Genomic DNA, 26589 nt, shown 5'->3' on the forward strand with positions numbered 1-26589 from the left:
ATAGTCATGAGTCTAGGATAGCTTATATGAAATACTACTATCATATTACATTGATATAATAAAATCTTGATATTTTATTACTGTATTTTGAAAAAATTAACATTTTCTCATAGAAAGCTACTAATATTCTGGTCGGGTTAGAAACTGTACTATAATCAAATGCTGGATACTTAATTTGAATTTTTATCAATGGTGATTTGTTCTTGTTGCTTTTGCAACTTTTACCAAATTTCTAAAAATTGTCTTTGGAATAGAGCCGTGATGGCGAACCTATGGCACATGTGTCAGAGGTGGCATACAATGCCCTCTCTGTGGGCACACGGGCCGTCATCCCAGCTCAGCTCTGCCACGCATGCGCTCATGCCTCCCGGTGGCCAGCTGATCTTTGGGTCTCTGATGCGCAGGGGCAGGGCACATGCAGGGGTGCACATGCACATGCATGTAGGGTGTGGGGGCGTGCATGCATGGGAGATGGAGCACATGTGCAGGACCACATGCATTGTAGTTTGGGGGTTGAGGCATGCACTTGCACTTTGGGCACTCGGTCTGGAGAAGGTTAGCCATCACTGTCCTAGTGGTCTCCATCTATCTTCTGTCCTGACAAGGCAGCCTAAAATTCTATCTTTGATCCATTTAATGTTATCAACTCATTTGTCACTTAGGTGAAGATTGGACTTGGAGAATACACACTCATTCTCAAAAAAAAAAAAAAATGAGGCTGGTTAAAATCAACCTTAACAAAACATGATTGTCGAAATCCAGTTCTTTGCTTGCCTGGGTAAACTGTTTCTCAATTTGAGCAAATTTAAGAGGTTTAAGACTTCAGCTTCCAGAAATATCCAGCCAGCACATCTTAAAGCAGCCGAAGTTGAGAAATACTGCCCTAAACTATGGAAAGACAGCAACTCTGCCAACAAAAAAAGGAACTCCTAACTTTGAAAGTTGACCATTGGTAGAAGAGGGTTGCAATTGGTGATAATGGTTGCTTCTGCTTTTTTAGAACGCAAAAATGAAAGAATATTGATCCTTTATTATCTGCTACCAACCAAGATGAAGACTAAGTCCTCTGACGTCTTCAGCACCTTCATCCAGCAGAAGGTTCATTTTCATTTACAGGACAATAGGAAGCGGGCCTAAATTAAAGAGCAAGAAAATATGAAGGACACGATTGATTCCAAGAATGATGGTAGCTGTGCTTCTCACCATCCCTTCTGATAAGCAGTTGGAAAGTTTATCTATATATTATTTCTACAACCTGGTTGCCCCTAGAGGTCAGAGCCAAGGTGGTGCAGTGGTTAAATGCAGCACTGCAGGCTACTGCTAGATCAGCAGTTCAGCGGTTCAAATCTCACCGGCTCAGGGTTGACTCAGCCTTCCATCCTTCCGAGGTGGGTAAAATGAGGACCCAGATTGTTGGGGGCAATATGCTGACTCTCTGTAAACCGCTTAGAGAGGCCTGAAAGGCCTATGAAGCGGTATATAAGTCTACTGCTATTGCTATTGCTATTGCTAGAGGTCATCTTTTGTCTTCTATGAAGAAAAAAATTGGTGACCAGCAGACCACTGAAACATGGACGATGGGAGCCACTCCATTCCTCACGAATCTGCAGAGTTCACTTCTTGCTGATTATTCCTCCCCTTGCTGCCTCTTCAGAGTCTTCTTTGGGGCGTGTGAATGTCTATAGGGAGAAAAGTGACTGCACTGTTCCTGGCAGAGGTGCTACTGTCCTGTCCAAAAACGGGGGGGATGTTGGTTTTTGCATTCTTGGGCTCCAGCTCTCGTTTGGTCCTCATGTGCCTACAAAAAAATCAAGCCGACTTTGTGTTAGTGTGCTTGTGGTAGAAAAGACAAAAAGCTGTGGCCCCTGAAAGCTAAACCCCCCTGTTGTAGAGAAGTGTTTGCAAATCGCAGTCCTGATGCACAAGCCATTCTCTATTCAGGAGAATATTCCTGAAATTATTTTTTGGGGGGAATACACTTTACAATGTTCAAAATCAAATTAAACGAGACAAGGTAGGGGAAGGGGGATTGTAGGACATTTCCTATCTCTTACATGCATTCCTCCCCAAATTCTCCGCAGGTCTAAAAATATATAGGTACTTCTCTCAACTTACATCCATAATTGGGATCAAAATTTCTGTTGCTAAGCAAAATGGATTTTACAACTTTTTTTTTGTGCCAAGGTGATTAAGCAAACCACTGTACTTAAGTGAATCATATGGTTGTTAAAGACATTTGGTTTCTTCCATTGACTTTGCTTGTTGGAAGCCAGCTGGGAAGGTTGCAAATGTGATCACGTGACACCCCCCTCCCCCCCGAGGATGCTGCAACCATTGCAAATACACGACAGTTGCCAAGCGCCTGAATTTTGATCGTGTGACCATGGAGATGCTGTGTGAACCAGACATAAGTCACTTTTTATAGTGCTCTTGTAACTTCGAACGGTCATTAAATGAACAATTGCGAATTGAGGACTGTACAGTAAGAATGCACAGGAGGTCCTGACGTTGCTACTTTAATTTATTAGTTTCTTTTAAATTTGGGGTGGTGGCTCAGTGGCTAAGACGCTCAGTGGCTAAGAAAGGTCAGCAGTTCGGTGATTTGAATCCCTAGTGCCGTGTAATGGAGTGAGCTCCCGTTACTTGTCCCAGCTTCTGCCAACCTAGCAGTTCGAAAGCACGTAAAAATGCAAGTAGAAAAATAGGAACCACCTTTGGTGGGAAGGTAACAGCGCTCCGTGCGCCTTCGGCATTTAGTTATGCCGGTCACATGATCACAGAGATGTCTTCGGAGCTAGGGGACGGTGCTTCAGAGCACCGTCCCCTAGAGTCACAAACGACTAGCACATATGTGCAAGGCAGTGGTGGGATTCAGCCAGTTCGCACCTATTCAGGAGAACCGGTTGTTAATTTTCTAAGCAGTTCGGAGAACCGGTTGTTGGAAGAAATCTCCTTTTGTCCCCCCCCCCCCCTTTACAGGGCTAATCCTGTAAGGAAGGGCAGGAAGGAAACATTCTGGTGTTGCTTCTAGCCTAATATTTATTGCCCTGCTTACAGAAACTGCCTCTTCGGTTAAGCCTTATTACATTGCAACAGCTAAGGCAAAGCGCCCATCGATGTAAGTGATGTTGAGTTGACCACGCCTACCCAGTCACATGACCACCAAGTCCTGCCTACTCAGCTGGTCATTAGGGCACAGATTCAAATTATTTGAATCCCAGCACTGGTGCAAGGGGAATCTTTACCTTACCTTACAATATTAAGAAACAGATTATAAAAAAGAATTTGGGATGGAGCACTATATTAGAAACAGACTATAAATAGCAATTAACAACATGTCAGAGTTTGAGTAATTGTCAGAGATTAATTGTTGCTAGAAGTGCTCATGGTTTATTTAATCAATCAATTGGATTTATGTACAGGGCTTTTAGTCTGCTTTGGTCAGAAGCAACTCTTGGCCGGCTTCTCTCTCTACAGGTAGCCCTTGACTTATAACAGTTGATTTAATGACTGGACCATTTGAAGTGATGACCGTTTTTCACACTTGGGACCACTGCAGCATTCCCATAGTTATATGATCAAAATTTGGATACTTGGCAACCGGCATGTATTTATGATGGTTGCAATGTCCCAGGGTCGTGTGATCACCTTTTGCAATCTTCTAACAAGCAAATCAATGGAGAAGCTTAACAAATTAAATTATTCCCTTAACAGCTGTGTTACTAACTTAACGATTGTAGCGATTCACTTAACTACTGAGGCAAGAAAAGTCATATAATGGGGTAAAATTCACTTAATGTCTCACTGAAGAATAGAAATTTTGGACTCAAATGTGGTTGTTAGTTGAGGGTGACCTCCATTTGTGTTTTTAATAAACAAAAATGGCACCTGAGCTTGCAACCTCCCACAAAAAGAAAACGGCAGAGAGACCTTGAATGTAAAAATGTGACAATAGCAGAATTTATGAGGTAAAAAAAAACCGTTCACAGAACACATAACCAGAGTAGCAGCTTTCCTCAGACCCAACGGCCTCAAAATAAGTACATTCACCTCAAGATGTCATTTGTGTAATGATGTCATTACATATGTGATGTCACTGCTCCCCCTCCCCCCACAGCTCAGCAGCCTATGAACGGCATGATTGCCTCTGAGTAGGTATTCAGCTAGTTCGGACCAGTTCTGGAGAACCGGTAGCGGAAATTTTGAGTAGTTTGGAGAACCAGTAAATATCACCTCTGACTGGCCCCGCCCCCATCTATTATCTGCCTCCCAAGTCCCAGCTGATCGGGAGGGAATGGGGATTTTGTAGTATCCTTCCCCTGGAGTGGAGAGGGAATGGGTATTTTGCGTGACCCGACAAATGCACGCACGACGAAAGCCCGCCGACAAAACCGCGGTGCGAAAACCACAATGTCATCAACGCGCCGACAACAGCACGCCAACAGAAGCACGATTTAAGTTAAGGTAAGAGTTAGGGTCAGGGTCAGGGTTAGGGTCAGGGTTAGGGTCAGGGTTAGGTTTAGGGTTAGGTTTAAGGTTAGGTTTAGGGTTAGGCTTAGAGCGCGCTTCTGTCGGCGCGCTGTTGTCGGTGCGCTTCAGCGCTCATTCGTCAGCGCAGTTTAGAACTCACAGTTTTGTCACCGCGGTTTCGTCGGGCGCCCTTTTGTCGGGTGCCCTTTTGTCGGTGAAACGGTATTTTGCAGTATCCTTCCCCTAGAGTCGGAAGGCAATGGGGATTTTGCAGTATCCTTCCCCTGGAGTGGGGATGGAATGGAGATTTTACAGTATCCTTCCCCTGGAGTGGGGAGTGGGGATTTTGCAGTGTCCTTTCCCTGGAGTGGGGTGGGAATGGAGATTTTACAGTATCCTTTCCCTGAAGTAGTTGGGCTATGGGGATTTTGCAGTATCCTTCTCCTGGAGTTGGGAGGGAATGGAGATTTTGCAGTGTCCTTCCCCTGGAGTAGGGAGGGAATGGAGATTTTACAGTATCCTTCACCTGCCATGCCCACCAAGGCACACCCACAGAACCGGTAGTACAATTTTTGAATCCCCCCACTGGATTGCCTCCAGTCAGTAGCTTGTTCTCCTAAAGAATGAAAGGAATTGGAAAGAAAAGAAAAATCAAATGACTAACCTGTTATACGTTTTAAGGATGAGCAGAACTGTTGTAAATATTACTATGATGCCCACGACAATCGCTGCTACTATTGCTCCAGAGCCTAATGAGGAGAAAGAAAGAAAAACAGCAACATGTATGTGCAGGCTTTTAAATACACTTCAATTGCCAGCTTAGAATAAAATATAACTCCCATGTTCTAGGATATGTACAAAAATATCCCTAAATTTTATCTTATTCTTAGCTGTTTTCTTAGAAGCATTAGCATTATTTATTATAGGTTCAATTAAGAGCCAAGTAGTCCTCGATTTATGACCATTCATTTAATTAGTGTAATTAAGGCAGTGATGGCCTTAAAGGTTTTTTGGGGGAGAAGGGCCAGGGGAGAATGTCCTTGTGTCACCCATGGAAGACCTCCTTTTACAACTTTTTAGTAATTTTATTTATTTGTGCCTTTGAGTCAATGTCAATTCATGCCAACTGCCAGACTAACTCCTGCAAATATTTGGCAATATTTTGGAAGCAATTTGCCATTGCTTCCTTCTTAGGGCCGAGAGGCAGGCATTGCTCAAGGTCACCCAGCTGGCTTTGTGCCTAAGACAGGACTAGAACTCTCGGTCTTCAGGTTTGTAGCCTTAACCACTACACCCAAGTGTCTTTTTCCTGATAAATCAGTAACTTATCAGTTCGGACATATCTGATTTTGTTTTTTTAATGCCTGGTCTAATGACAATTCAGATATTGTGTATTATGATAACTGTACTTTTGAGGGTTTTGTTATGGATTTAAAAATGTATCATAAAAGGAAAGCAAACAAAAAGGGTTAAATTTTATTCCTCACTGTATCGCTTAATTCCATTTTTATACACCACCATCTGACACCATAAACTAAAACTTATGGATATACTTTACTGAAATGAAACCTTTAACTCAGGGGTGGGATTCAAAATTTTTAACAACCGGTTCTCTCCCCGGTTGCTGGGTGGGCGTTGCCATGGTGGGCGTGGCCTACTCAGCCTCCTGCACCACAGCGAGGCCCTCCAGAGGCCCGAAACGGGGCCCTTTCCTAACTTCTGGAACTGGAGGCCCATTTTTCATTCCCCTCCCCCCGGAGCCTTCATACGGGCCCTGCACTTACCTGCCATCAAAACAGGCTGCGTGAAGACTCCTGGGAGGGTGGGGCGGGAGGCCGGCTAGTCCTTGCAACTACTGGTTCAGTGAACCAGATGTAAAATTAGCATCTGCTTCGCCCAAACCAATCAGAACCGGCTGAATCTCACCCCTGCTTTAACTCCTTTAGGATTAAAAATATGTTCTAACTCCTACCAATACTCCCATATACACTGACAGGGTGAGCCACCTGTATATAAACAGAGAGCAAACCCGACTCCCTTCTAGCATTGATGTTCCTTAGTTGGGTAATGAAACATCTGCAAGAAAACAACCAAGCTCAGAGAACCCCAAGGATCCCACATGCATATTTCCAATTAAGTTTCCAGTTGAAAGAATTTCTAATCCAGCTCTTCAGATCCCGTCATCTCTGCAGCAACTGGGACTTTGTCAGAGCAAATCCAGAGCTGTGTCATTCAGAGCCTGAAGATGTTTCTTTTTGGCCATTCACACCTTAGTGGTGAAAAGCCCATAAAATCTCCCAATGCCACCTTTGCCCTTTCTTACTCTGATAAAGGATTTGCTCTCGAGACTTTGTGGTCACATTCTTCCAAGGCAGGGAATATTCAGGCGTTGGGGCAGCTGTAGTCATCTTGATTCCAACTAGGCGCAAAAACAAAACAACATTAGAATCAGGGGTGGGCTGCTATGGGAGAACCCGTAGCTAATGTTATGTCTGGTTCAGAGAACCTCCAAATCCCATCCCTGGCTCGCCAAGTGCTTATTTCGGGGGTCAAAAGAAAATAAGGCCCTGTCTTATTTTCAGGGAAACACGGTAGTAGTAGTATAGTATAGCCTTTATAGTAATTGTACATGATGTATACAACAAAATTGGTTTTAGCCTCACTGGTGCAATACATGGCAAAAAATACAAACAACATAAATAGTATAAAGAATAATCCCTATGAAGGTACCATATTTTTCGGAGTATAAGACGCACCCAGTTTTCTAGCCTCTTTTTTGAGGGAAAATGATGCGTCTTATACTCTGAAAAATACAGTAATTAGGAAAAAGAAAAAAAGAAAGAAAAAGAATCAATTGTGGTTCTACCCCCACAAAACCCTTTGCCAAGGTTTACCAGGGGCAAAAATGGAATAAGTGATCATGATATATAGATAATAAACAGCAAGTGCTTTTTCAAACATGTTAGTTATCTAAAAACAACTTTATTCTCTATTTCCAGCTTCTGTGTTGTAATTGCAGGAAATTCATGCCAATTAGCAAACGTTGTCACATTTCCTACCTTAAATAGACAGGAGAGGTCTTGTTTAAAACTTGAAAATAAAAACAGCGGTTATCTGGCTCTTCCCATGGCTGAAGAAATGGTTAGAAAAATCACTGCTGGCTGTAAAGGCTGGTGAATGGAGCCCAGCACCTACTATGCATGTAATACGGAAACTTATAACTCTGCTCCATAATGCAACTTTGCTAAATGAAATTTCGGTAGCACAAGTAAAAACTAACAGGGAACTTGAGCTCATTGCTGGCAACATGCCTCCCCCACCACCACCACTGCCCCTTGCCCCACTGGTGTCTCTTGAGAGTTTTGCCCCAAGCTTTCAATGCTTTGAATTGCAAAGTTGTTTGCACTGTGTACTGCGGTCTCAGAGTTTCCAGCCAAAACGGGCAGCAGCAAACATGAAAATAACTCTGGATCTGAACCTATAACGGCCGTCATTCTCCTCCAAGTGAATGGTGCCTTTGTGGACCCAACGATGACCTACTTTTGTAACCCAATCATCTAATGTGGTCAGGGATCCTCTTTCTCCAACTTCTCCTTTTTTTTTTGGTTGAAAGAATCTTGTTCCAAAGTTCTCCTTTGCAGCTCAACCAGCCCCTCCCTCCCTCTCTGTCTCTCAGCTGGCTATCAATTTCTAATGCAGGATCCTTTCACCATCCTAGGCATCATATCCATGCCCCCTAAAGGCCTCCATGGAACATCTCACTGCCGTTTCATGAGGCTATGAACGGTCAAAATGGAGTGGGGTGGGTGGGTTGTCCCTCTTTCGGGAGGGGGGGCAGCAAAGCTGAGTCAATATTGTCTTAAAGCAGGGGTTAAGGGCCAAGCGACACACAAGCTAGAAGACATTTGCATTTTTAGAAGGCGTTTGCCTCTGGCTGATCCTTTCAGCAGGGAGAGATTCTGCTAGCTATTATTTTGTCAACAGTGGCCCAAAAAAACCCTCTCCTCAATATTCTGCCCTTTGAACTGCAACAAAGATTTACAGATTTACAGATTAACAGAGTTGGAAGGGACCTTGTAGGTCATCTAATCCAACCCCCCACCCAAGCAGGAGACCCTACACCATTTCTGACCGATGGCAGTCCAGTCTCTTCTTGAAAGTCTCCAGTGATGAAGCTCCCATCACTTCTGAAAGCAACTTCTGTTCCACTGGATGATTGTTCTCACTGTTAGAAAATTTACCCTTACTTCCAGGTTGAATCTCTTCTTGATCAGCTTCCATTCATTATTCCTTGTCTAGCAAACGGGGTAAAATTCACTTAACAAATGTCTCACTTAATAACAGAAATTTTGGACTCAATTGTGTTCATAAGACAAGGACTACATTTATAGTCTACTCTAATCCAATGTTTTAACAGTTTACAAATTGTGGCCACTCACCCAATATGGCTTGTGGATTAGAGCTACTCAACAACTTTCTTTTTCTCTATGCATATGACTGACCCCTAAACTAGACAAGCTTTGTATAACACACTACACACAAATGAGATTAGCTGGTTGGTCATTCAGGATGACATGCAAAAAGCATCAAAACGTGGCTTTTGAGATTTTTTTAAAAAAATTCATTTCATATTAAAATATTGGACACCGTGCAACCATCCTGATATTATCTCTGCCATACACACTAAAATATAGCACAAATATAATATATACTCATCAAACCTTACTAATTATAAAAAAAATTTCTGCCCATTATACTTATATTTACACATACTACATCACATTTCAGTTCTACAAATCCTGCTTATTTCCTGTTCCAACTTCCACCTCTTAGTTCCACCCACTGGTAAAATCTATTCCATATATCATGTTATTCTGTCTCTCCTTTATTCTTTAATTCTAACGTCAATCTATCCATTTCAGCGCAAATCAATATTTTCTTTATTATCTCTTTTTCTGAAGGTATATTTTCACTTTTCCATACCATTCTTGCTGCTGTTATAATATGTAATATTAAATATGTTGACCCTTTATATGACCTTCTGTTATAATTTCTAATAAAAATAATTCTGGTTTAGATTCTAATCTCTGTCCAACCATTTTTTCTAACCACATCTGAATCCGTCACCATGGCTTTCAAGATTTTGAAAGCGATGGAGATCATTCACAGGTAATCCTTGACATACAACTATTTGTTTAACAACCGTTTGAAGTTACAACAGCATTGGAAAAAAGTGGCTTACGGCTGGTCCTCACACTTACAGCAGTCACAGCATTCCCCATAGTCACATGATCAAAATGCAGGCACTTGGTAACCAGCATGTATTTAGGATAGTTGCAGTATCCTGGAGTCATGTGATCACCATTTGCAACCTTCCCAGCCATCTTTGAACAAGCAAAAATCAGTGGGGGGAAAGCTGGATTTGTTTAATGACTACATGATTCACTTAATGACTGCAGTAATTGGCTGAACCACTATTGCAAAAAAAAAAGGTTATAAAATCAGGCATGACTCATTTAATAACCTCCCTGCTTAACAGTAGACATTCTGATCCCAAATATGGTTGTAAGAGAAGGACCATCTGTACCCTGGAACAATCCTGTTTCGGAGTAGCAGTTTTCCCACTATGTTCCTGCAGCCCAATTAATGTTACTGTTAGGGTTCCAAATTGCATCCAAAATTAAATCAGAGTCTGAGGCAAAGGATTCTCAAAGTTCCAATGTATTAAGAGAGCCATGTTGGCACATCTGGGAAAGCCTGAATCTGAAAGCTTCCCGGTTTTCTCACCCAGGTGAAAGCTCAAGATTTTTCCCCACACCCACGAATGCATCACATGGTCCAATCTTACACTGTCATGCAGGCCGTTCCACCCATCCTGTTCCGGTCAGGTGCAGAGGTGCAAAGACAAAGGATGACCTTGGCTTTCTAGAAAGAATTTTGTTGTGGCTACATATCATCTAACTCCATACAATTCCCCCTCCCATTTTCCCACAATAGAAAATGCAAAGCAGAATAATAGAAAGTGTGGCAGGCCAAAGATCCAAAAGAAAAGATGGCTGCAGGCCTGACAATTACAGGGAGAACAGGAAGAAGTCCAATCCTTGTTTTCAGAGAGAGCCATACCACCCAGCAGCTGCACTCCGTTCTTCCTCACCCTGAATATTAAAGCTCTTTCTTTTTCTCTCTAGGGCTGGGCACATCTGCTTTTCAATCTTGCACCTTTATTTTTGATTGGGGAGGATGGGCAAACAAAAGAGCTTTCTTTCAATGTGCTGGCTGCTGTGTTGGCCAATCTAAAGGGAACAGAGAAGCCACTTCTCTGGGTAGGTGCTGACTCGATCCTTGCTTTCCACAGGATTCTGCTTCTGTGCTGACTTTGCAAAGCCAGGAAGAGTGTTACCAAAACACAAACAGGAAGGCCTCAACTCACCACAGTTCACTTCGCGACCATTCAAAGTTACAGCGGCACTGAAAAAAGTGAGTTCTGACCGTTTTTCATACTTACAACCAGGGGTGAAATGCTACCGGTTCGCCTGAATTGGTTGTAAAAAATGCTACTGGTTTGCCTGAACTGGTAGTAAAAAATGCTACCAGTTCACCTGAATTGGTAGTAAAAAATGCTACCGGTTCGCCCAAACTGGTAGTAAAAAATGCTACCGGTTCGCCTGAATTGGTAGTAAAAAATGCTACTGATTCGCCTAAATTGGCAGTAAAAAAATGCTACCAGTTCACCCGAATTGGTAGTAAAAAATGCTACCGGTTCGCCCAAACTGGTAGTAAAAAAATGCTACCAGTTCAGGCAAACGGTATTTCCGACTATCAACTGTGATGCGCGATTTATATTAGCTAGAATCGTCAGATTTCCTGCTTTCTAGCTAATTTAAATCGCGTGGCACAGTGGATCCCCCCCCCGCTGTTCTATTTACCTTTGCAGACTCAGAAGGCTTCAAAATGTTCCTTTTTAACTGCTGTGCAGGTGCGCCTCAGGCGCACATGCACACAAAGCATGTGCTTGGTAGCAGACTCACCGAACCGGTAGCAGACTTCAGAGGATTTTACCGCTGCATACGACTGTTGCAAATATGCCCATGGTCATGTGATCAAAATTCAGGTGCTTGGCAACTGGTTCACACTTATAACTGTTACAGTCCCCAGTTCATGTGATCACCTTTTGCGACCTTTGGACAAGGAAGATCAATGGAGAAGATGGATTCCCTTAACAACTATTTTATTTACTTATCAACTGCAATGTTTCACTTAACAACTGGGGCAAGAAAGGTCATAAAACGGGCCACAAAGTCCCTATGGGAGTTTTCAATGGCATGGGGGGGGGGATTCAAATCTGGGCTTCTCCGGAGGCAGTCTAACACTTACTGTACACCTCTCCACCACATACGCTCCTCTCCCTCCTCCCTGACTTTTATGGCAGATGACGCACATTCAACAGGGAAGTCTAACTGGTCCAGTTCAAATTCCACATGGAACAGAATGAGTTGACATGTAAAAGCTCATAGGTAAAGGTAAAAGTAAAGATGCCCTTCGCACATATGTGCTAGTTGTTCCTGACTCTAGGGGGTGATGCTCATCTCCATTTCAAAGCTGAAGAGCCAGCGCTGTCCAAAGACGTCTGCATGGTCATGTGGCTGGCATGACTAAATGCTGAAGGCGCACGGAATGCTGTTACCTTCTTACCAAAGGTGGTTCCTATTTTTCTACTTGCATTTTTACATGCTTTCGAACTGCTAGGTTGGCAGAAGCTGGCACAAGTAATGGGAGCTCACTCTGTTACGCAGCGCTAGGGATTTGAACCACCAACCTGCCAACCTTCTGATCGACAAGCTCAGCATCTTAGCAGTGCAAGAACACATGCTACCTACAAGCAGCTACCTGGGAAACAGTGAGAGCATATATAGAAAACCAGATAATTAGGCCATTTCTAAGTTATTTATAATGCTAAATACGGTTGCTTTCTACAGAAAGCATCTCATTGACTCAAGACCTTGACAAAAAGAGCGCGGCTAGAGAGAGAGACACGCTGAGTTTCTAGGGAAAGAAATATTGTGATGGACTGGGAGCAGCTCAGGACATGGATTCAAGCTTGGATCAAGAACACCCAATTTCCCTCCAGCCAAGGGCATCCAGGATTCGTGAGAGTTGGGGTCCAAACTCTAGAAAAGGGGCAAAGAAAGTTATTCCAAATTGGAAGGAAATTTGAACGCTTAGATGGTAACAAGAAGAATCTCACCTTAAAACTCAGAAGATGGACTTGGAGGTGCAATTGCAACTTTTGAGCACCTATTGATTCCAGGTTCTAGCCAGGAGGCACAACTGAATAGCCCCTAGTTGTAAACTGACTCCCAAATAATCTGTTTCTTACCTAAACACAGAACAATTCCCTATTTCTCAAATAGTAGTAGTAGTAGTAGTAGTAGTAGTAGTAGTAGTAGTAGTAGTAGTAGGCAATTTGCTTGTTCAAAGCTGGGATGGCTAGCAACTTTTAATGATCACTAGGAAATTTGTGACCTGTTGGGTCATCCTTAGGGAGAAAGGTAGTACAGTTTGATGTGACTAGAATGAACCTCACGTTTTCTGGAATGATACTGCCATCATTTTGCTTTGAAAATGAGCACAGGCAGGCAAAAAAGCAGCACAAGCGGAAGTGACTTCCGAATTCCTGCAGACTTCCTGCTGAGTTTGCTTGTGGGAAGCTGGCAGGGAGTGTTGGAAATCACAAACACGTGACCACATGGATGCTGGAACAGCCACAACTTTGCAAATAAAACTGGTTTGAACATCATAACAACAAATATACAAGGATGTGCTGGCTGGGGAATTCTGGGAATTGAAGTCACCACATCTTAATGTTGGTGAAGTTGAGAAACACTGCCATAGACCCTGGCTAGATGCTGCACCCTCCATGGTTGCCCTCCTCTCTAAACAGTGGTGGGATTCAATTTTCTTTTACTACCGGTTCTGTTGGCGTGGCTTTGTGGACGTGGCAGGGCAGTGGTGGGTTGCAACTTTTTCCCTACTGGTGCGGGTGCGCTCCCAAGCGTGATGCTTTTGCGCATGCGCAGAAGCATCTGAGCGGGTGGGCAGAGCTTCCTCCTGCTGCTACTACCAGTTTGGCTGAACCGGGAGCAACCCACCACTGTGGCAAGGGAAGGATACTACAAAATCCCTATTCCCTCCCCACTCTCAAAATTTCCGCTACCAGTTTTCCAGAACATGTCAGAACTGGCTGAGTACCACCTCTGTCTCTAAGGCTGGTGATGTGGTGGGCAAGCAGAAAAAAGACATTGTGTAAGGTTGGATCTTTTCAGATAGAGCCTTTTCATGTAAAGAAAATATTAAGTGTTCCATCTCTATGCACATGGAGCAATTCATTTATACAGAGAAGAATAGGATTGGGCAAGAGAGAACTCCGTTTGTGGTGAAATTTTGAATGCTGCAATTTCAAACCGAAGCACGAGCCCAAACATGTCTCAAGTCACAGTTTCCCAAATTTTGCAAGCCAGGACATTTGTTTGAAAGAACAATAGGGAAAAGCCTACATAGAAATATTTTTGTTTATGACACTTATGCAGACACGCATGCCATTCAAACGACTGTTTGCAAAACATGCATAAAGCAGGAAGAGAGCAAACAGAAATCCCTGGGTTTGGAGAACTCATATCAATCCCGTTGCAAGCTTCAAAAGAAGACTCTAAGTTTGGCAATTCAACTTAAGTCATATACAGTAAAGAGAAGGAGGAGCTTAAATTGAAAATGACAAGACCCCACAATTCTCTGATTAGCCCATTTTTACATGTAGATCATATCCTTGCAAAACTTATGGCAGCAGAGTTGGACAGCGAGGAGGTTGGGAAGAAACATGGGCCAGTCCTGGGGGCTGAGGAAAGCTCAGACAAGGGTTCTGTGTCAGAGGCAGAGAGGGAATTAGACAGAAGTGAGGCAGAGGAACAGCTGGAGCCTGTTCCCAGTGTGCCCATGCACAGAGCTGCCAGAAGACAAGAACAATTAAGAAAGCAACGTTGACTTGGGAGTAAAGCCATACCTTGGAGGTGATTGGTCCCTCCCATAGGAAACAGAAGAGGAGTGAAAGGGGAGTGGGCTTTTGCAGGAAACCATTTGTTCATTCGGTCGTTTCAAGAGTGGAAAGGTCTGTTTGTGACTATAAGAGACTCTGTGCCAAGTTTTGTCTTGCCCTGCTTTTGGAAACTAGTTATCTGGCAGCTCTCCAAATGAGATAAGGTGCGTGTAGATAAACATTCCTCTGAAAGACTGTTTGCCAAGCCTTGCTGACTGTGAATGAAAGGAATTCACAGTTGTGTAAATAAAAGAGGTTTTGCTGGGACCAAGACTCGGCTTCATGCTTTTTAAAGAAGCCTGGGTCAGAACAACATGTTCCCCCATTATCGATGAAAAGGCCTTCCTGTTTATGCATAGGATGGCACTTAGACAAGCAAAAAGACTCAACCAGTAGATGTAAATTTTAAAAACCCAGTTTTAAAACACCAGAACAATTCAGTTGCTGAAATTCTTATAACCCTATTGCTATCCTACTGCAATAAATCTTGCTAAAGAAAACTCTGGGGGATTTTGCCAGGAAAGAATCATTTTTGATTTTAAGTATCTGGCAAAGAGGAAGAATTAAATTCCTCCTATCTTTTAACTCAGAAAAGGACCCCAAACAGTCTGTATGTATGTATGTGTGTGTATGTGTGTGTGTGTGTGTGTGTGTGTGTATACATATATACATATATGCATATATGCATATATGCATACATACATACATACATACATACATACATACATACATATGTTTAATGTCAATGTGCAATAAAAATCACGTCCCCTATAAACCTTAAGCAACCAGGCTGAAAAAGGAAGGCCATATTAGGGGCTGTTTCTTTCTCTGTCCACAAATCCCTTTTGCTGTTTTGAAACAGCGGAATTCCACACAATGGACTCCCTACCAGCCTCCAATAATGAAGAAGAGAAGCCATCAGCAAAGGACAAAGAAAAATTTCCTCAAAGAAAAATGAAGAACTCAGCAATTCCTGCAGAGCAAAATGAATTTCCTGAATTAATTCCTCTGCAGGCTTTCCTGAATTCCAAGAAACAATCACCAACTAATGTAACAACCCCCCCCCCTCAACAAATAAATAGCAGCCTTTGACCTGTTTACACTGCTCTGTTTCTTTCCTGTCCAAAGGAGGTGATGGCAGCAAATTCTGATATATCACAGAGAGTGCAGCAGGGGTTTCTCAGTTCCCCCCAATGCTGTAAAAATTGCTGCAGCTATGCCACTGCCACTGGGACAGTGGTGAGATTCACTTACCTTTCCTACCAGTTCGCAAATGTGAGCAGGCGCAGTGCTCGCGCATTATGTCGGGGTGGTGGTGGTAGGCAGAGTCTCCCGCAGCTACCGCTACCGGTTTGCCCAAACCGGAGAGAACCGGCTGAATACCACCTCTGCACTGGGATGAGAACATCTACACATGGAAATGAAAGACATACTTCCAGAGCGAAATGGGACAACTCGCTATGCCCAACCCTTGGTGGCTAACTGGCCACTGTCAACTTGCCAAGGCCAACTCGTCATGGCTAACTCACCATTCAACAATTCAATTTCATTATTTAAAATAATTAAAATAGTATTGTGATTTTTGTCATTCACATTTCATTTTGCCCCTCCTTTCGCATCCTTTCTTTAATGATTCTATTCCACCATTTCTTTGATATTGGTGTAATTCTTGTCCCACGGTGAGTTATCCTGGAGACTCTGGTTGCTGCCTGGAACTCAGCAGCGATGGAGTCTCTTGACCGGATCGCGCCACTACGGCCGCTCCGAGGCAGTGGATTCCGGAGGCCTCCTTGGTTTACCGAGGAGCTCCGGGAGAGGAAGCGCCGGAAGCGACGCCTAGAGCATGCATGGAGGTCCAATAAGTCTGAATCGAACCGAGCACTTTTAACATCTTGCATCAAGGAGTACATCAGGGCAATTAGGACGGCGAAAAGATCTTATATTGCCACCTTGATTGCGTCCGCTGAGTCGCGCCCAGCCGCCCTGTTCAGGATAACCCGCTCCCCTAAATAGGAGGGATACGGGGGACCCCCTGCAGGGTAGGGCTGAGGATTACGTCCAGTTCTTGGCGGACAAAGTTGCTCGGTTTCGGTCGGACTTGGACTCCGATTCTGCAGATCCAGCCGAGGCACAGGGGAATAATCTGATAGACCATCGCTGGGTTGAGTTTCAGGATGTTGCCCCGGACAATGTGGACAAGGCCATGAGAGCTGTGAGTGCCTCCACTTGCGTACTGGACCCGTGTCCCTCCTGGCTGGTTGCTAACAGCAGTGAGGTGACATGGGGCTGGATCCAGGCGGTTATTACCGCCTCCCTTCGGGAGGGGGTCTTTCCCTCCGCACTTAAAGCGGCGGTGGTGAGACCCCTCCTGAAGAAACCATCCTTAGATCCAGCTGTTCTTAATAATTATCGTCCAGTCTCCAACCTCCCCTTTGTGGGGAAGGTTGTTGAGAAGGTGGTGGCCTTCCAGCTCCAGCGGTCCTTGGAGGAAGCTAGTTATCTCGACCCATTCCAGTCCGGCTTCAGGCCTGGTTACAGCACTGAAACCGCTTTGGTCGCATTGACCGATGACCTCTGGAGAGCCAGGGATGGAGGCCACGCCTCCATCCTGGTTCTCCTTGACCTCTCAGCGGCTTTCGATACCATCGACCATGGTATCCTTCTGCGACGACTGCGGGAGGTGGGGGTGGGAGGCACTGTTTTGCAGTGGTTCTCCTCTTACCTCTCGGACAGGTCGCAGTCGGTGTTAGTTGGAGGGCAGAGATCGACCCCTAGGCCCCTAACATATGGGGTGCCGCAGGGTTCGGTCTTATCCCCCCTACTATTTAACATCTACATGAAACCGCTGGGCGAGATCATTCGGTGGCACGGGATAAGATATCATCAATATGCGGACGATACCCAGTTGTATCTATCCGTCCCGTGCCAACTCAATGAAGCGGTGGACGTGATGAACCGGGGCCTTGAAGCTGTTAGGGACTGGATGAGGGCTAACAAGCTTGTGCTCAACCCGGATAAGACCGAGTGGCTGTTGTGTTTCCCTCCCACTAATCTGGCAAGTGTTCCATCTCTCAGGCTGGGGGGTCAAATACTACACCCCTCAGACAGGGTTCGCAACTTGGGAGTCCTCCTGGACCCACAGCTGACCTTTGACCACCATTTGTCAGCTGTGACCAGGGGGGCATTTGCCCAGGTTCACCTGGTGCGCCAGTTGCGACCCTACCTGAACCGGGAGGCCCTCACAACAGTCACTTGTGCCCTTGTGACCTCTAGGCTGGAATACTGCAACGTGCTCTACATGGGGCTGCCCTTGAAGAGCATCCGGCGACTTCAGCTAGTCCAGAATGCGGCCGCGCGAGTGATTGTGGGTGCACCTCGGTTCACCCACATAACACCTATCCTCCGCGAGCTGCGCTGGCTACCTGTCGATCTCCGGGTGCGCTTCAAGGTGCTACTTGCCACCCATAAAGCCCTTCATGGTAGTGGATCTGGATACTTGAGAGACCGCCTCCTGCCAATTACCTCCTCGCGACCAATTAGATCACACAGATTAGGCCTCCTCCGGATTCCATCTGCCAGTCAGTGTCGACTGGCAACCACGCGGAGGAGAGCCTTCTCGGTAGTAGCTCCGACCCTTTGGAACGATCTCCCCGTGGAGATTCGTACCCTCACCACCCTCCAGACCTTCTGCGCAGCCCTTAAAATCTGGCTATCCCGTCAGGCCTGGGGCTAAAGATTGTAATCCATCCCCACCCGAATGGTATGAATGTTGTGTTCTTTTTAATTATGTATTGTGCCTATGTGACATTGTTTGTATCCCCTTTCCCTATGAGTTGTAAGCCGCCCTGAGTCCCCCCAGGGAAAAGGGCGGCCTATAAATAAACTTTTCCAATTCCAATTCCAATTCCTGCAGTGAGTTGACCCACGGCGAATTGCCACAACAAATTGCCTGTGACAAGTTTCTCTATGGCTAGTTCCCTGTGGTGTTGGAAGAAAAATTGAAGTCCAGTTCCAAGCCGGGAATAAAATGGAGGCTGATTGGAAAGTTTATTGATGAACAAAACTGCCACGCATACAGTGTGCAGTTCTGGGACAGCTGACAAAATGGAGTTGAGAGTGGGTGGGTTTTATACAGTGGGTTTCTACCGGTTCTCACCAGTTCAGGGGAACCAGTAGTGGAAATGGCGACTGGGTCGCTGAACCGGTAGGAACAGCAGGCTCACCATGCCCCTGAACCAGTTTCCCGGTCGCCACAGCATGGTTTTTTGTCATTTTTAATGTTCTGCGCATGTGCAGATCTATTTAAAAGCAACTGCACATGTGCGCACCAAACTGGCAGTAACACCAACAGAAACCCATCCCTGGTTTTATTCCTTCTGGATTTCCATGTGATCATGTAGGGGTCATGTCTGGCTCTTAGACAAAAGGGGAAATGAAAATCCTAGGTGTTTGTCTGAGCTAATCTTGTCTTGCCTAATTGCTTATTTGGAATATCCGTCTGACCCAATCTTTCTGAACGGATGACCAAATTTGCATTTCTAAAAGCTGCCCACCTCAGTTTCTGCTTGGGGCAGAAAGACTGGTGCTAATTTCTGCCTCCCTTAATATTTTTTTTCCATTTCTTCTTTAGGGGAAATATTCTATCCTACCTTTTTAATATTCCCCAAAATATTTCATTCTCGGGGGGGGGGGTGCTGACTTTCTACTGTGGTGCATTGGCTGCAGTGAGTTGTCCCAGATTCCTTCCAGAGAGATGCAGATTCTACAGGGACCCACACCAGAGTTGCTGTCAAACAGAAAGAGCCACCTGCATCTGGAGTAGTGGAACAAGGCAGTACTCGAGGTTGAAAACCCAGCTGTACTTCTCACTTTCTGCCTCTGGTGTAGCATCTAAAGAGGTTCTTTCTGTCCTGTCAGGGAAGATTCAACTGCTGATCTGGTGGGTTCCTAATGCTAGGAGGAGGAACAGCTGCCTTGAGCTGGCCAGGAACATCCACTATCTGCAACAGTATTCAAGTGTCACTTCCTACATATATGTAGCAGAGGTGGTATTCAGTCAGTTCTGACAGGTTCTGGAGAACCAGTAGCAGAAATTTTGAGTAGTTCGGAAAACCGGCAAATAGGCTGACCCCGCTCCTGCTGCCTCCCAGCTGATCTTCTTTTGTTGCCCTGAACAGGAGAACGGAGCTGGAAAGCAGGTTAGTGGGATGAGTTGGGAATGGGGATTTTGCAGTATCCTTCCCCTGCCACGCCCACAAAGCCATGCCACGCCCACAAAGCCACTCCCACAGAACCGGTAGTAAAAGAAAATAGAATCTCACCACTGATATGTAGTCTGCAATGTAGGTCAGCAGAGCTGGTCTGGGGACATAGAACATTTGGTAGCTCAGGAATAAAAATAGGTTTTCTGTTCAACCGTTGAAATAGAAGGACAAGCCTTCAGGAGAACTGAGAAGGAGACCTCACAAGAAGGAGGATTAAGGTCTGTTGATGGCGTCATAGGAGGAAGGAAAGCAAAGAAGCAAGGACTCGGAGAAAAGGATAAGATAATTTTTTAAAAGAACAAGGAGAATGAAGAGTATAGAATGAAGTAAAGGGCTCCAACACTCTGTGGCTTAACAATAGGCAGCCTTCAACTTACTATCATTTCTTTAGCAACCATTTGGAGTTACCATGGCACTATAGAAAGTAACTTACAAGCAATTCTTGCACTTGTCCATGGTCAACTACAGATTCGGGAGATTATGAAGGTTGCAACATCCCAGAGTCACATGGTCTTCATTTGTGACCTTCCCAGCTATTTTCCAACAAGCAAAGTCAACGGGAGAAGTTGGATTTGCTTAACAGCCAACTGCATGCTTCACTTAACAACTGCAATGATTTGTATAACAAGCATGGCAAAAAGTATTGTAACATTGGGCACACCACTTACTTAATAACTGTCTCTCTTGGCAATGGAAATTCTAGTCCCAATTGGTTGTAAGTTGAGGACGACCTGTATGGCTTCTCCCCTATAAACAAGGCAACTAGAAGGAAGCGAGGAAATACGTGATGGAAAAACTAGATGTGGCATTTTGTGTGAAGAGATCAAGGGCTAAAAATGTCATTAAGGCCAAAGCTTTTGAAAGGCTGCTCTATGAAACACGCCAAGTATACAGAGAAGAATATTTATCTTCTTCAGCAAAGCAAACACTCAAAGTGTCTGAATGTTGACATTTTCAAAGTATAACTGTCACTTTACATTGATTAAATAGCCCTTAGGCACAGACCTGGCAACAAAAATATGCCCGCTGTTGTTTTTTTACTTGCACCAGGATAAAAAGAAGAACTGAATCAACAATATGAAAAGCAAAAACTTGTAGGAGGAGAGCGGGCAGAACTAGGAGGTGGAGTTAAACATGTCATCAGCATAGAGCAGTGATGGTGCATCTTTTTGGCACTGAGTGCTGAAAAGGGAGCGTGTGAACGCTCGTCTGGGCCGTGACCCAGAAGAGGAGCTGCCCAGGGGGCATGCGCATGCTGGAAAATGAACTTCCAGTTTCCGGTGCACACATTTGCCGGCCAGCAAGTCTTCCAGTTACTGGCGCACATGTTCATATGACAATCAGCTGGCCGGCGCACATGTTCACACCAGAAAACAGAAGACCAGCTCTTCCAGTCTCCAGCACTGCCACAAAGGTCAGCTGATTGTTGCTTGTGCATGCATGCCAGAAACCCGGAAGAGGAACGGGCGACATGGCTCCGCGTGCCACTTCGGGCATATGTGCCATAGGTTCGCCATGACAGTTCTAGGAGACCCTTTTCTGCGCTTGGAGCTTCTGTGCTTGGTTATTTCTTTGCAAATGTTGCATTACCCAACTGTTCTGACCCCCATCACCCCACACCAAAACACACACTCCGAGCCAAAGATAAGTTACGGCATTTAATTAACAGACAGACAGGTCCTTGGCAGCAAACCGGCACAGATAAGGCTTGGCAGCAATCCAGCCTGCCAAGCTCACCATAATGTTCTCCAACATTAGTTCCTGCGTTGACTTCTGCAAAGAGGGCCGTGTGCACAAGGAGTCTTTTTATAGTCTGGAGAGGAGCCTAATGACCACCAGCTGAGTACAATCACATTGCTCCAGTGGTGGGTTGCAGGAGGTATGCTGCAATACAGGCGTACTGGAGTCTGCCGGGGTACCGTTCCGGTAGGGTGCTCCGGAGGGCCCACCCACCCACCCTAGTTCCTTTCCTGTCTTTAAAGTCTTCGGTGTTTCTGAGCACGCACATGGCACGTACAGCTTCTGCGCAACACTGAGCATCTGGAATGTCGCGGAGGCTCACAGAGGCGTCACTGGACAGTAAGACGCCTGTGCGTGCTGTGCGCATCCATGTGGATGATGCCAGGCCGTTTCAACCGTACCGGTTGGACCGGGATCCGGAACCCACCATTGCATTGCTCCTGCCCTCCAGAACATCATGTATCCCCCAGGTGAAATCCAACCCCACCTTCTTGGCCTTGCGAAAGTGTCTGAGCAGCTGGCTCCACCAATTGGTCTGAGGTTCATTCTAGAGGATTAAGATAAGACCCCACCCCCACCTCCTCTCTGTGTGCATTTTGCTCCCTTCCTCCACATCTTTGTCAATTTTTAATCCAACATACTGTGACTATTTTCTGTTTTAGCGTCTTATTGTGCTTTTTATTGATTGTAAGCTGTCTAAAGTCTCTCTAGGCAAGAGAAGAGGGGCAGATAGGTCAAATAAATAAATAAATACACAAATAGCACTTTCCGAAGATGTAGAAGGTACTGAAAAGTGACTGAAGAGAGTTCAGTTGCTCGACGATAAAGGAAAAACACTCCAAGTGTATTTAGAGATCCTCTGTGTCATCATGACAACGTAGAATGGAATTGCTGCCCTAATTCAAACTGACAAGTCATTTTTTCAGAGTGAAGGCGAGGATGTCATAGGCCATTTCCCCGGCAATAAGTTACAGCATCCTCGACTCATCTCCACCACAATCTATCACCAGGAGAGGGATTCTAAATCTCTCTAAATTGCTGAATGAGGTTGTAAATCACCAGTGTGGAAATGACAGTGCTGGGCTGATTGTAAAACAGGAATCTCCAACCTCGGCAACTTTTAAGACTTGTGGACTTCAACTTCCAGTTGAAGCTTTGCTGGCTGAGGAACTCTGGGAGTTGAAGTCCACAAATCTTAAAAGTTGCCGAGTTTGGAGACCCCTGCTCTAAAAGACATAAATGGCCAAATTCTAATTCTGCCGAGATTTCTGCTAGTTGTATCTCCTTCAACTTGGTGCCCAGGAGACGTGTCGCATTCCAGCCAGTTCTTTATTTGCACCACTGTTCCAGCCTGTTTGATCCACGAAAGAGATGGTTTTTTAAAAATAGCTCTCTTTTTTTTAATTCCCCCCTAAAAATTAAGTCATTTCTTTATTTTATTGTGCACACAATTTACCTAACTCAGACCACATTAGATGAAATAGTTCCTTCTACATAGCCACTGAAGGTTTTAGTGACCTGGTCATTTTAATTTATTTAAAAACTATCTTTAAAAAACCCTACAGCTCTCAGGCTTAAAGGAAAAACAAACTGCTTAAGTATCAATTATTAATGTAAATCTTTATTTGGTGTTTCTCTAACCAATTTTGTTCTATACATGATGTACAATGACAATAAAGGCTATACAACTATAACCCCACATTAATCTCACACTATGTAAATGTAAGCCATAGGTACTGATTAATAGTAAGAAAATAATTATTGACACGTCATACAAAGGCTGCCTTAACAATTCAGATTAATATTGATAAAATGCTTTAAACACTGCACCCCCCCCGCCCCATAAAAAGTATACTCTTTCCTAGGTCAGTGGCTGCTGCGCATCTCCCCTTCTTAAATTTAAAATCTGTACTCCGCTTTATTCGGGATATAATTTTCTATATCTTTGCTCACAACTAAGTTGTGGGCCTTATCTGGTTTAGTTACTTAAATCATATCAATACCCACTTGGAAAAGTTCTCAAACAAGGTGACAAAACCCTAACTCCCAAGGAAAGCAATTCTGCCCACTCCAGAAAGGGGTATGTGTGTGGATAATTAACCCAGCCAGCTAGTCAAAAAGTACTTTTGGCTTTCACTTCCTACAGAAATTCCAATTTTTAAATCACCTCCTTCCTTTAAGACTATAAGCCTGTGTTTGTGTGTGCGTGTGTGTGTGTGTGTGTTTGTGTGTGTGTGTGTGTGAGAGAGAGAGAGAGAGAGAGAATGAGAGAAAGAAGAGACTGTGTGTGAGAGAGACTGTGTGTGAGAGAGAGACTGTGTGTGTGTGTGTGAGAGAGAGAGACTGTGTGTGAGAGAGTGTGAGTGAGAAAGACAGTGTGTGTGTGTGTCTGAGAGAGACAGACTGTGTGAGAGAGACAGTGTGTGAGAGAGGGTGTGAGTGAGAAAGACAGTGTGTGTGTGTCTGAGAGAGAGAGAGAGAGAGAGACTGTGTGTGAGAGAGACTGTGAGAGAAAGACAAAGTGTGTTTGTGAGAGAGAGAGAGAGAGAGAATGAGAGAAAGAAGAGACTGTGTGTGAGAGAGACTTTGTGTGTGAGAGAGAGACTGTGTGTGTGTGTGAGAGAGAGAGAGACTGTGTGTGAGAGAGTGTGAGTGAGAAAGACAGTGTGTGTGTGTCTGAGAGAGAGACTGTGTGAGAGAGACTGTGTGTGTGTGACTGTGTGAGAGAGACTGTGTGTGGGAGAGGGTGTGAGTGAGAAAGACAGTGTGTGTGTGTCTGAGAGAGAGAGAGAGAGAGAGAGACTGTGTGTGAGAGAGACTGAGAGAAAGACAAAGTGTGTTTGTGAGAGAGAGAGAGAGAATGAGAGAAAGAAGAGACTGTGTGTGAGAGAGACTTTGTGTGTGAGAGAGAGAGACTGTGTGTGTGTGTGTGAGAGAGAGAGACTGTGTGTGAGAGAGTGTGAGTGAGAAAGACAGTGTGTGTGTGTGTCTGAGAGAGAGAGACTGCGTGAGAGAGACTGTGTGTGAGAGAGGGTGTGAGTGAGAAAGACAGTGTGTGTGTGTCTGAGAGAGAGAGAGAGAGAGAGAGACTGTGTGTGAGAGAGACTGAGAGAAAGACAAAGTGTGTTTGTGAGAGAGAGAGAGAGAAAGAAGAGACTGTGTGTGAGAGAGACTTTGTGTGTGAGAGAGAGAGACTGTGTGTGTGTGTGTGAGAGAGAGACTGTGTGTGAGAGAGTGTGAGTGAGAAAGACAGTGTGTGTGTGTGTCTGAGAGAGAGAGACTGTGTGAGAGAGACTGTGTGTGTGTGACTGCGTGAGAGAGACTGTGTGTGAGAGAGGGTGTGAGTGAGAAAGACAGTGTGTGTGTGTCTGAGAGAGAGAGAGAGAGAGAGAGACTGTGTGTGAGAGAGACTGAGAGAAAGACAAAGTGTGTTTGTGAGAGAGAGAGAGAGAATGAGAGAAAGAAGAGACTGTGTGTGAGAGAGACTTTGTGTGTGAGAGAGAGAGACTGTGTGTGTGTGTGTGAGAGAGAGAGACTGTGTGTGAGAGAGTGTGAGTGAGAAAGACAGTGTGTGTGTGTGTCTGAGAGAGAGAGACTGTGTGAGAGAGACTGTGTGTGTGTGACTGCGTGAGAGAGACTGTGTGTGAGAGAGGGTGTGAGTGAGAAAGACAGTGTGTGTGTGTCTGAGAGAGAGAGAGAGAGAGAGAGAGAGAGAGAGAGAGAGAGAGAGAGAGAGAGAGAGACTGTGTGTGAGAGAGACTGTGAGAGAAAGACAAAGTGTGTGTGTGTGAGAGAGAGAGGGAGGGGGAGTCTTAAGGACGCCGTTGGGCGCTTTAAGGCCACCCCAACCTCTCCGAAAGCCGCGACCTGCACCGAGGGAAGAATTCAGATTCGAAGAAGGAGGAACAGTTTTAATCGGCGCCCAATTTGCCTAATGATTTTGCGCTACGCAAGACCGAGGGAAACCAAAACACTGGCGGAGAACCAACGGGCTCAGCGGAGGGTCTCTTTCGGGGATCCGCTTTCAAAGATTTGGAAAAGCGGGAAAGCGGCGGGGCCTTTATTTATTCCCGGGGTGCCTGGGTGTAGAAGCCTGTGTAAAGCTTTCTTCAGTGGGAGCCTGCAGGTGTTGGGAGTCGCAGTCCAAAGTCCTCCGGGAGTTCCAAATAAGGATCGCAACGTCCTCCGACCCACCTGAGGGACCCAGATGGAGAAGGGCGGCAGCGGGATGTCCGCGCTCCCAGCACCCCTCGCAGAAGGCAGGACCATCGGCCTCGCCAGCCCAGCACCGGGGAGCCTCTCAGGTCCCGCTGCTCCCGCGCCCCTTCTCCGGGAAACCCACCAGCAAAGGGGCGGCGGAGAATGGAAAGGCGTGGAGCCACGTCGGGAGGCAGCTCCACGCGGGCAGCGAGCGGCTGAGCGTTTCGACAACCGCGGTGCCCCTCGGAGGAGGTGGGCGCGCTTCCCGGCGGCGCTGGCCCCTCTGACCCCGCCGTCCTCGGGGATGCCCGGCCCTCCCCTGTCCCGATCCGCGGCGCCCACTCACCTTCTCCCGGACAGGACTCTTAGCGGGGAGCCCTGGAGCGTCTTCTAGCCTTGCTCGCCGCCATCGGTCGCCGTGCTGCTCAGGGTGCGCACGAGCCGGCCGGCCCCTCCCCGGGCGTCCTGCTTCAGGTGATGCGGCGGGCTGGGCTGGCCCAGGCGGGGACAAGCCCGCTTCCTCCTCCGCCCCGGCAGCTGATCGAGGATGAGGCAGCCTCAGCGCCTCCTTTTTCTCCCAAGAGAAGGACGAGGGAGCTGGTCCTGCGCCCCTTTTTATCTTTGGGCCCGGGGGGGGGGGGGGCGTGGTGGACAGGGAAAAGAGCGCTCTGAAGCATGTGCAGAGCGCGCTTCTCTACCTTTCGCTTTGATAGGGCTGCATCAAGGCAGCTTGTGTTTTCCTTCTCCCTCCCCGCCCCTTGGTAGTGTTTAACTCAGTGTTTTTCAACCTTTTTTGTGCAAAGGCACACTTTTTTCATGAAAAAA

The 26589-nt window shown here is 45.6% G+C and overlaps 1 protein-coding gene across 2 annotated transcripts; it reads right to left on the reverse strand.

The window, feature by feature from the left end:
* Positions 1–1537: 1537 nt before the first annotated feature.
* On the reverse strand, positions 1538–26278 carry NCMAP (non-compact myelin associated protein). 2 transcript variants are annotated; one of them, XM_032227120.1, is made up of 4 exons: positions 26111–26278; positions 6794–6889; positions 5135–5219; positions 1538–1798 (listed from the first exon to the last, which is right to left on the reverse strand). In XM_032227120.1, the coding sequence occupies exons 2-4, from the start codon at positions 6876–6878 to the stop codon at positions 1651–1653; spliced, it is 318 nt and encodes a 105-aa protein (XP_032083011.1). In that variant the 5' UTR covers positions 6879–6889; positions 26111–26278; the 3' UTR covers positions 1538–1650. The 2 variants fall into 2 exon arrangements, with proteins under 2 accessions (XP_032083011.1, XP_032083012.1); XM_032227121.1 differs by lacking the exon at positions 26111–26278 and adding an exon at positions 7530–8230.
* Positions 26279–26589: the final 311 nt, after the last annotated feature.

Source organism: Thamnophis elegans, chromosome 12 (assembly GCF_009769535.1).
Source record: "Thamnophis elegans isolate rThaEle1 chromosome 12, rThaEle1.pri, whole genome shotgun sequence".
Classification (NCBI taxonomy): domain Eukaryota; kingdom Metazoa; phylum Chordata; class Lepidosauria; order Squamata; family Colubridae; genus Thamnophis; species Thamnophis elegans.

Bases quoted from the DNA above. Each gene is read 5' to 3' on its own strand.
- NCMAP (XM_032227120.1), bottom strand. From the start codon at position 6,878: ATGACTACAGCTGCCCCAACGCCTGAATATTCCCTGCCTTGGAAGAAT. The intron at 5,220-6,793 runs GTAAGAAAGGGC...TCTCCTCATTAG, and splicing joins AGAGCAAATCCTTTATCAGA to GCTCTGGAGCAATAGTAGCA. The intron at 1,799-5,134 runs GTTAGTCATTTG...ATTTTTTTGTAG, and splicing joins ATCCTTAAAACGTATAACAG to GCACATGAGGACCAAACGAG.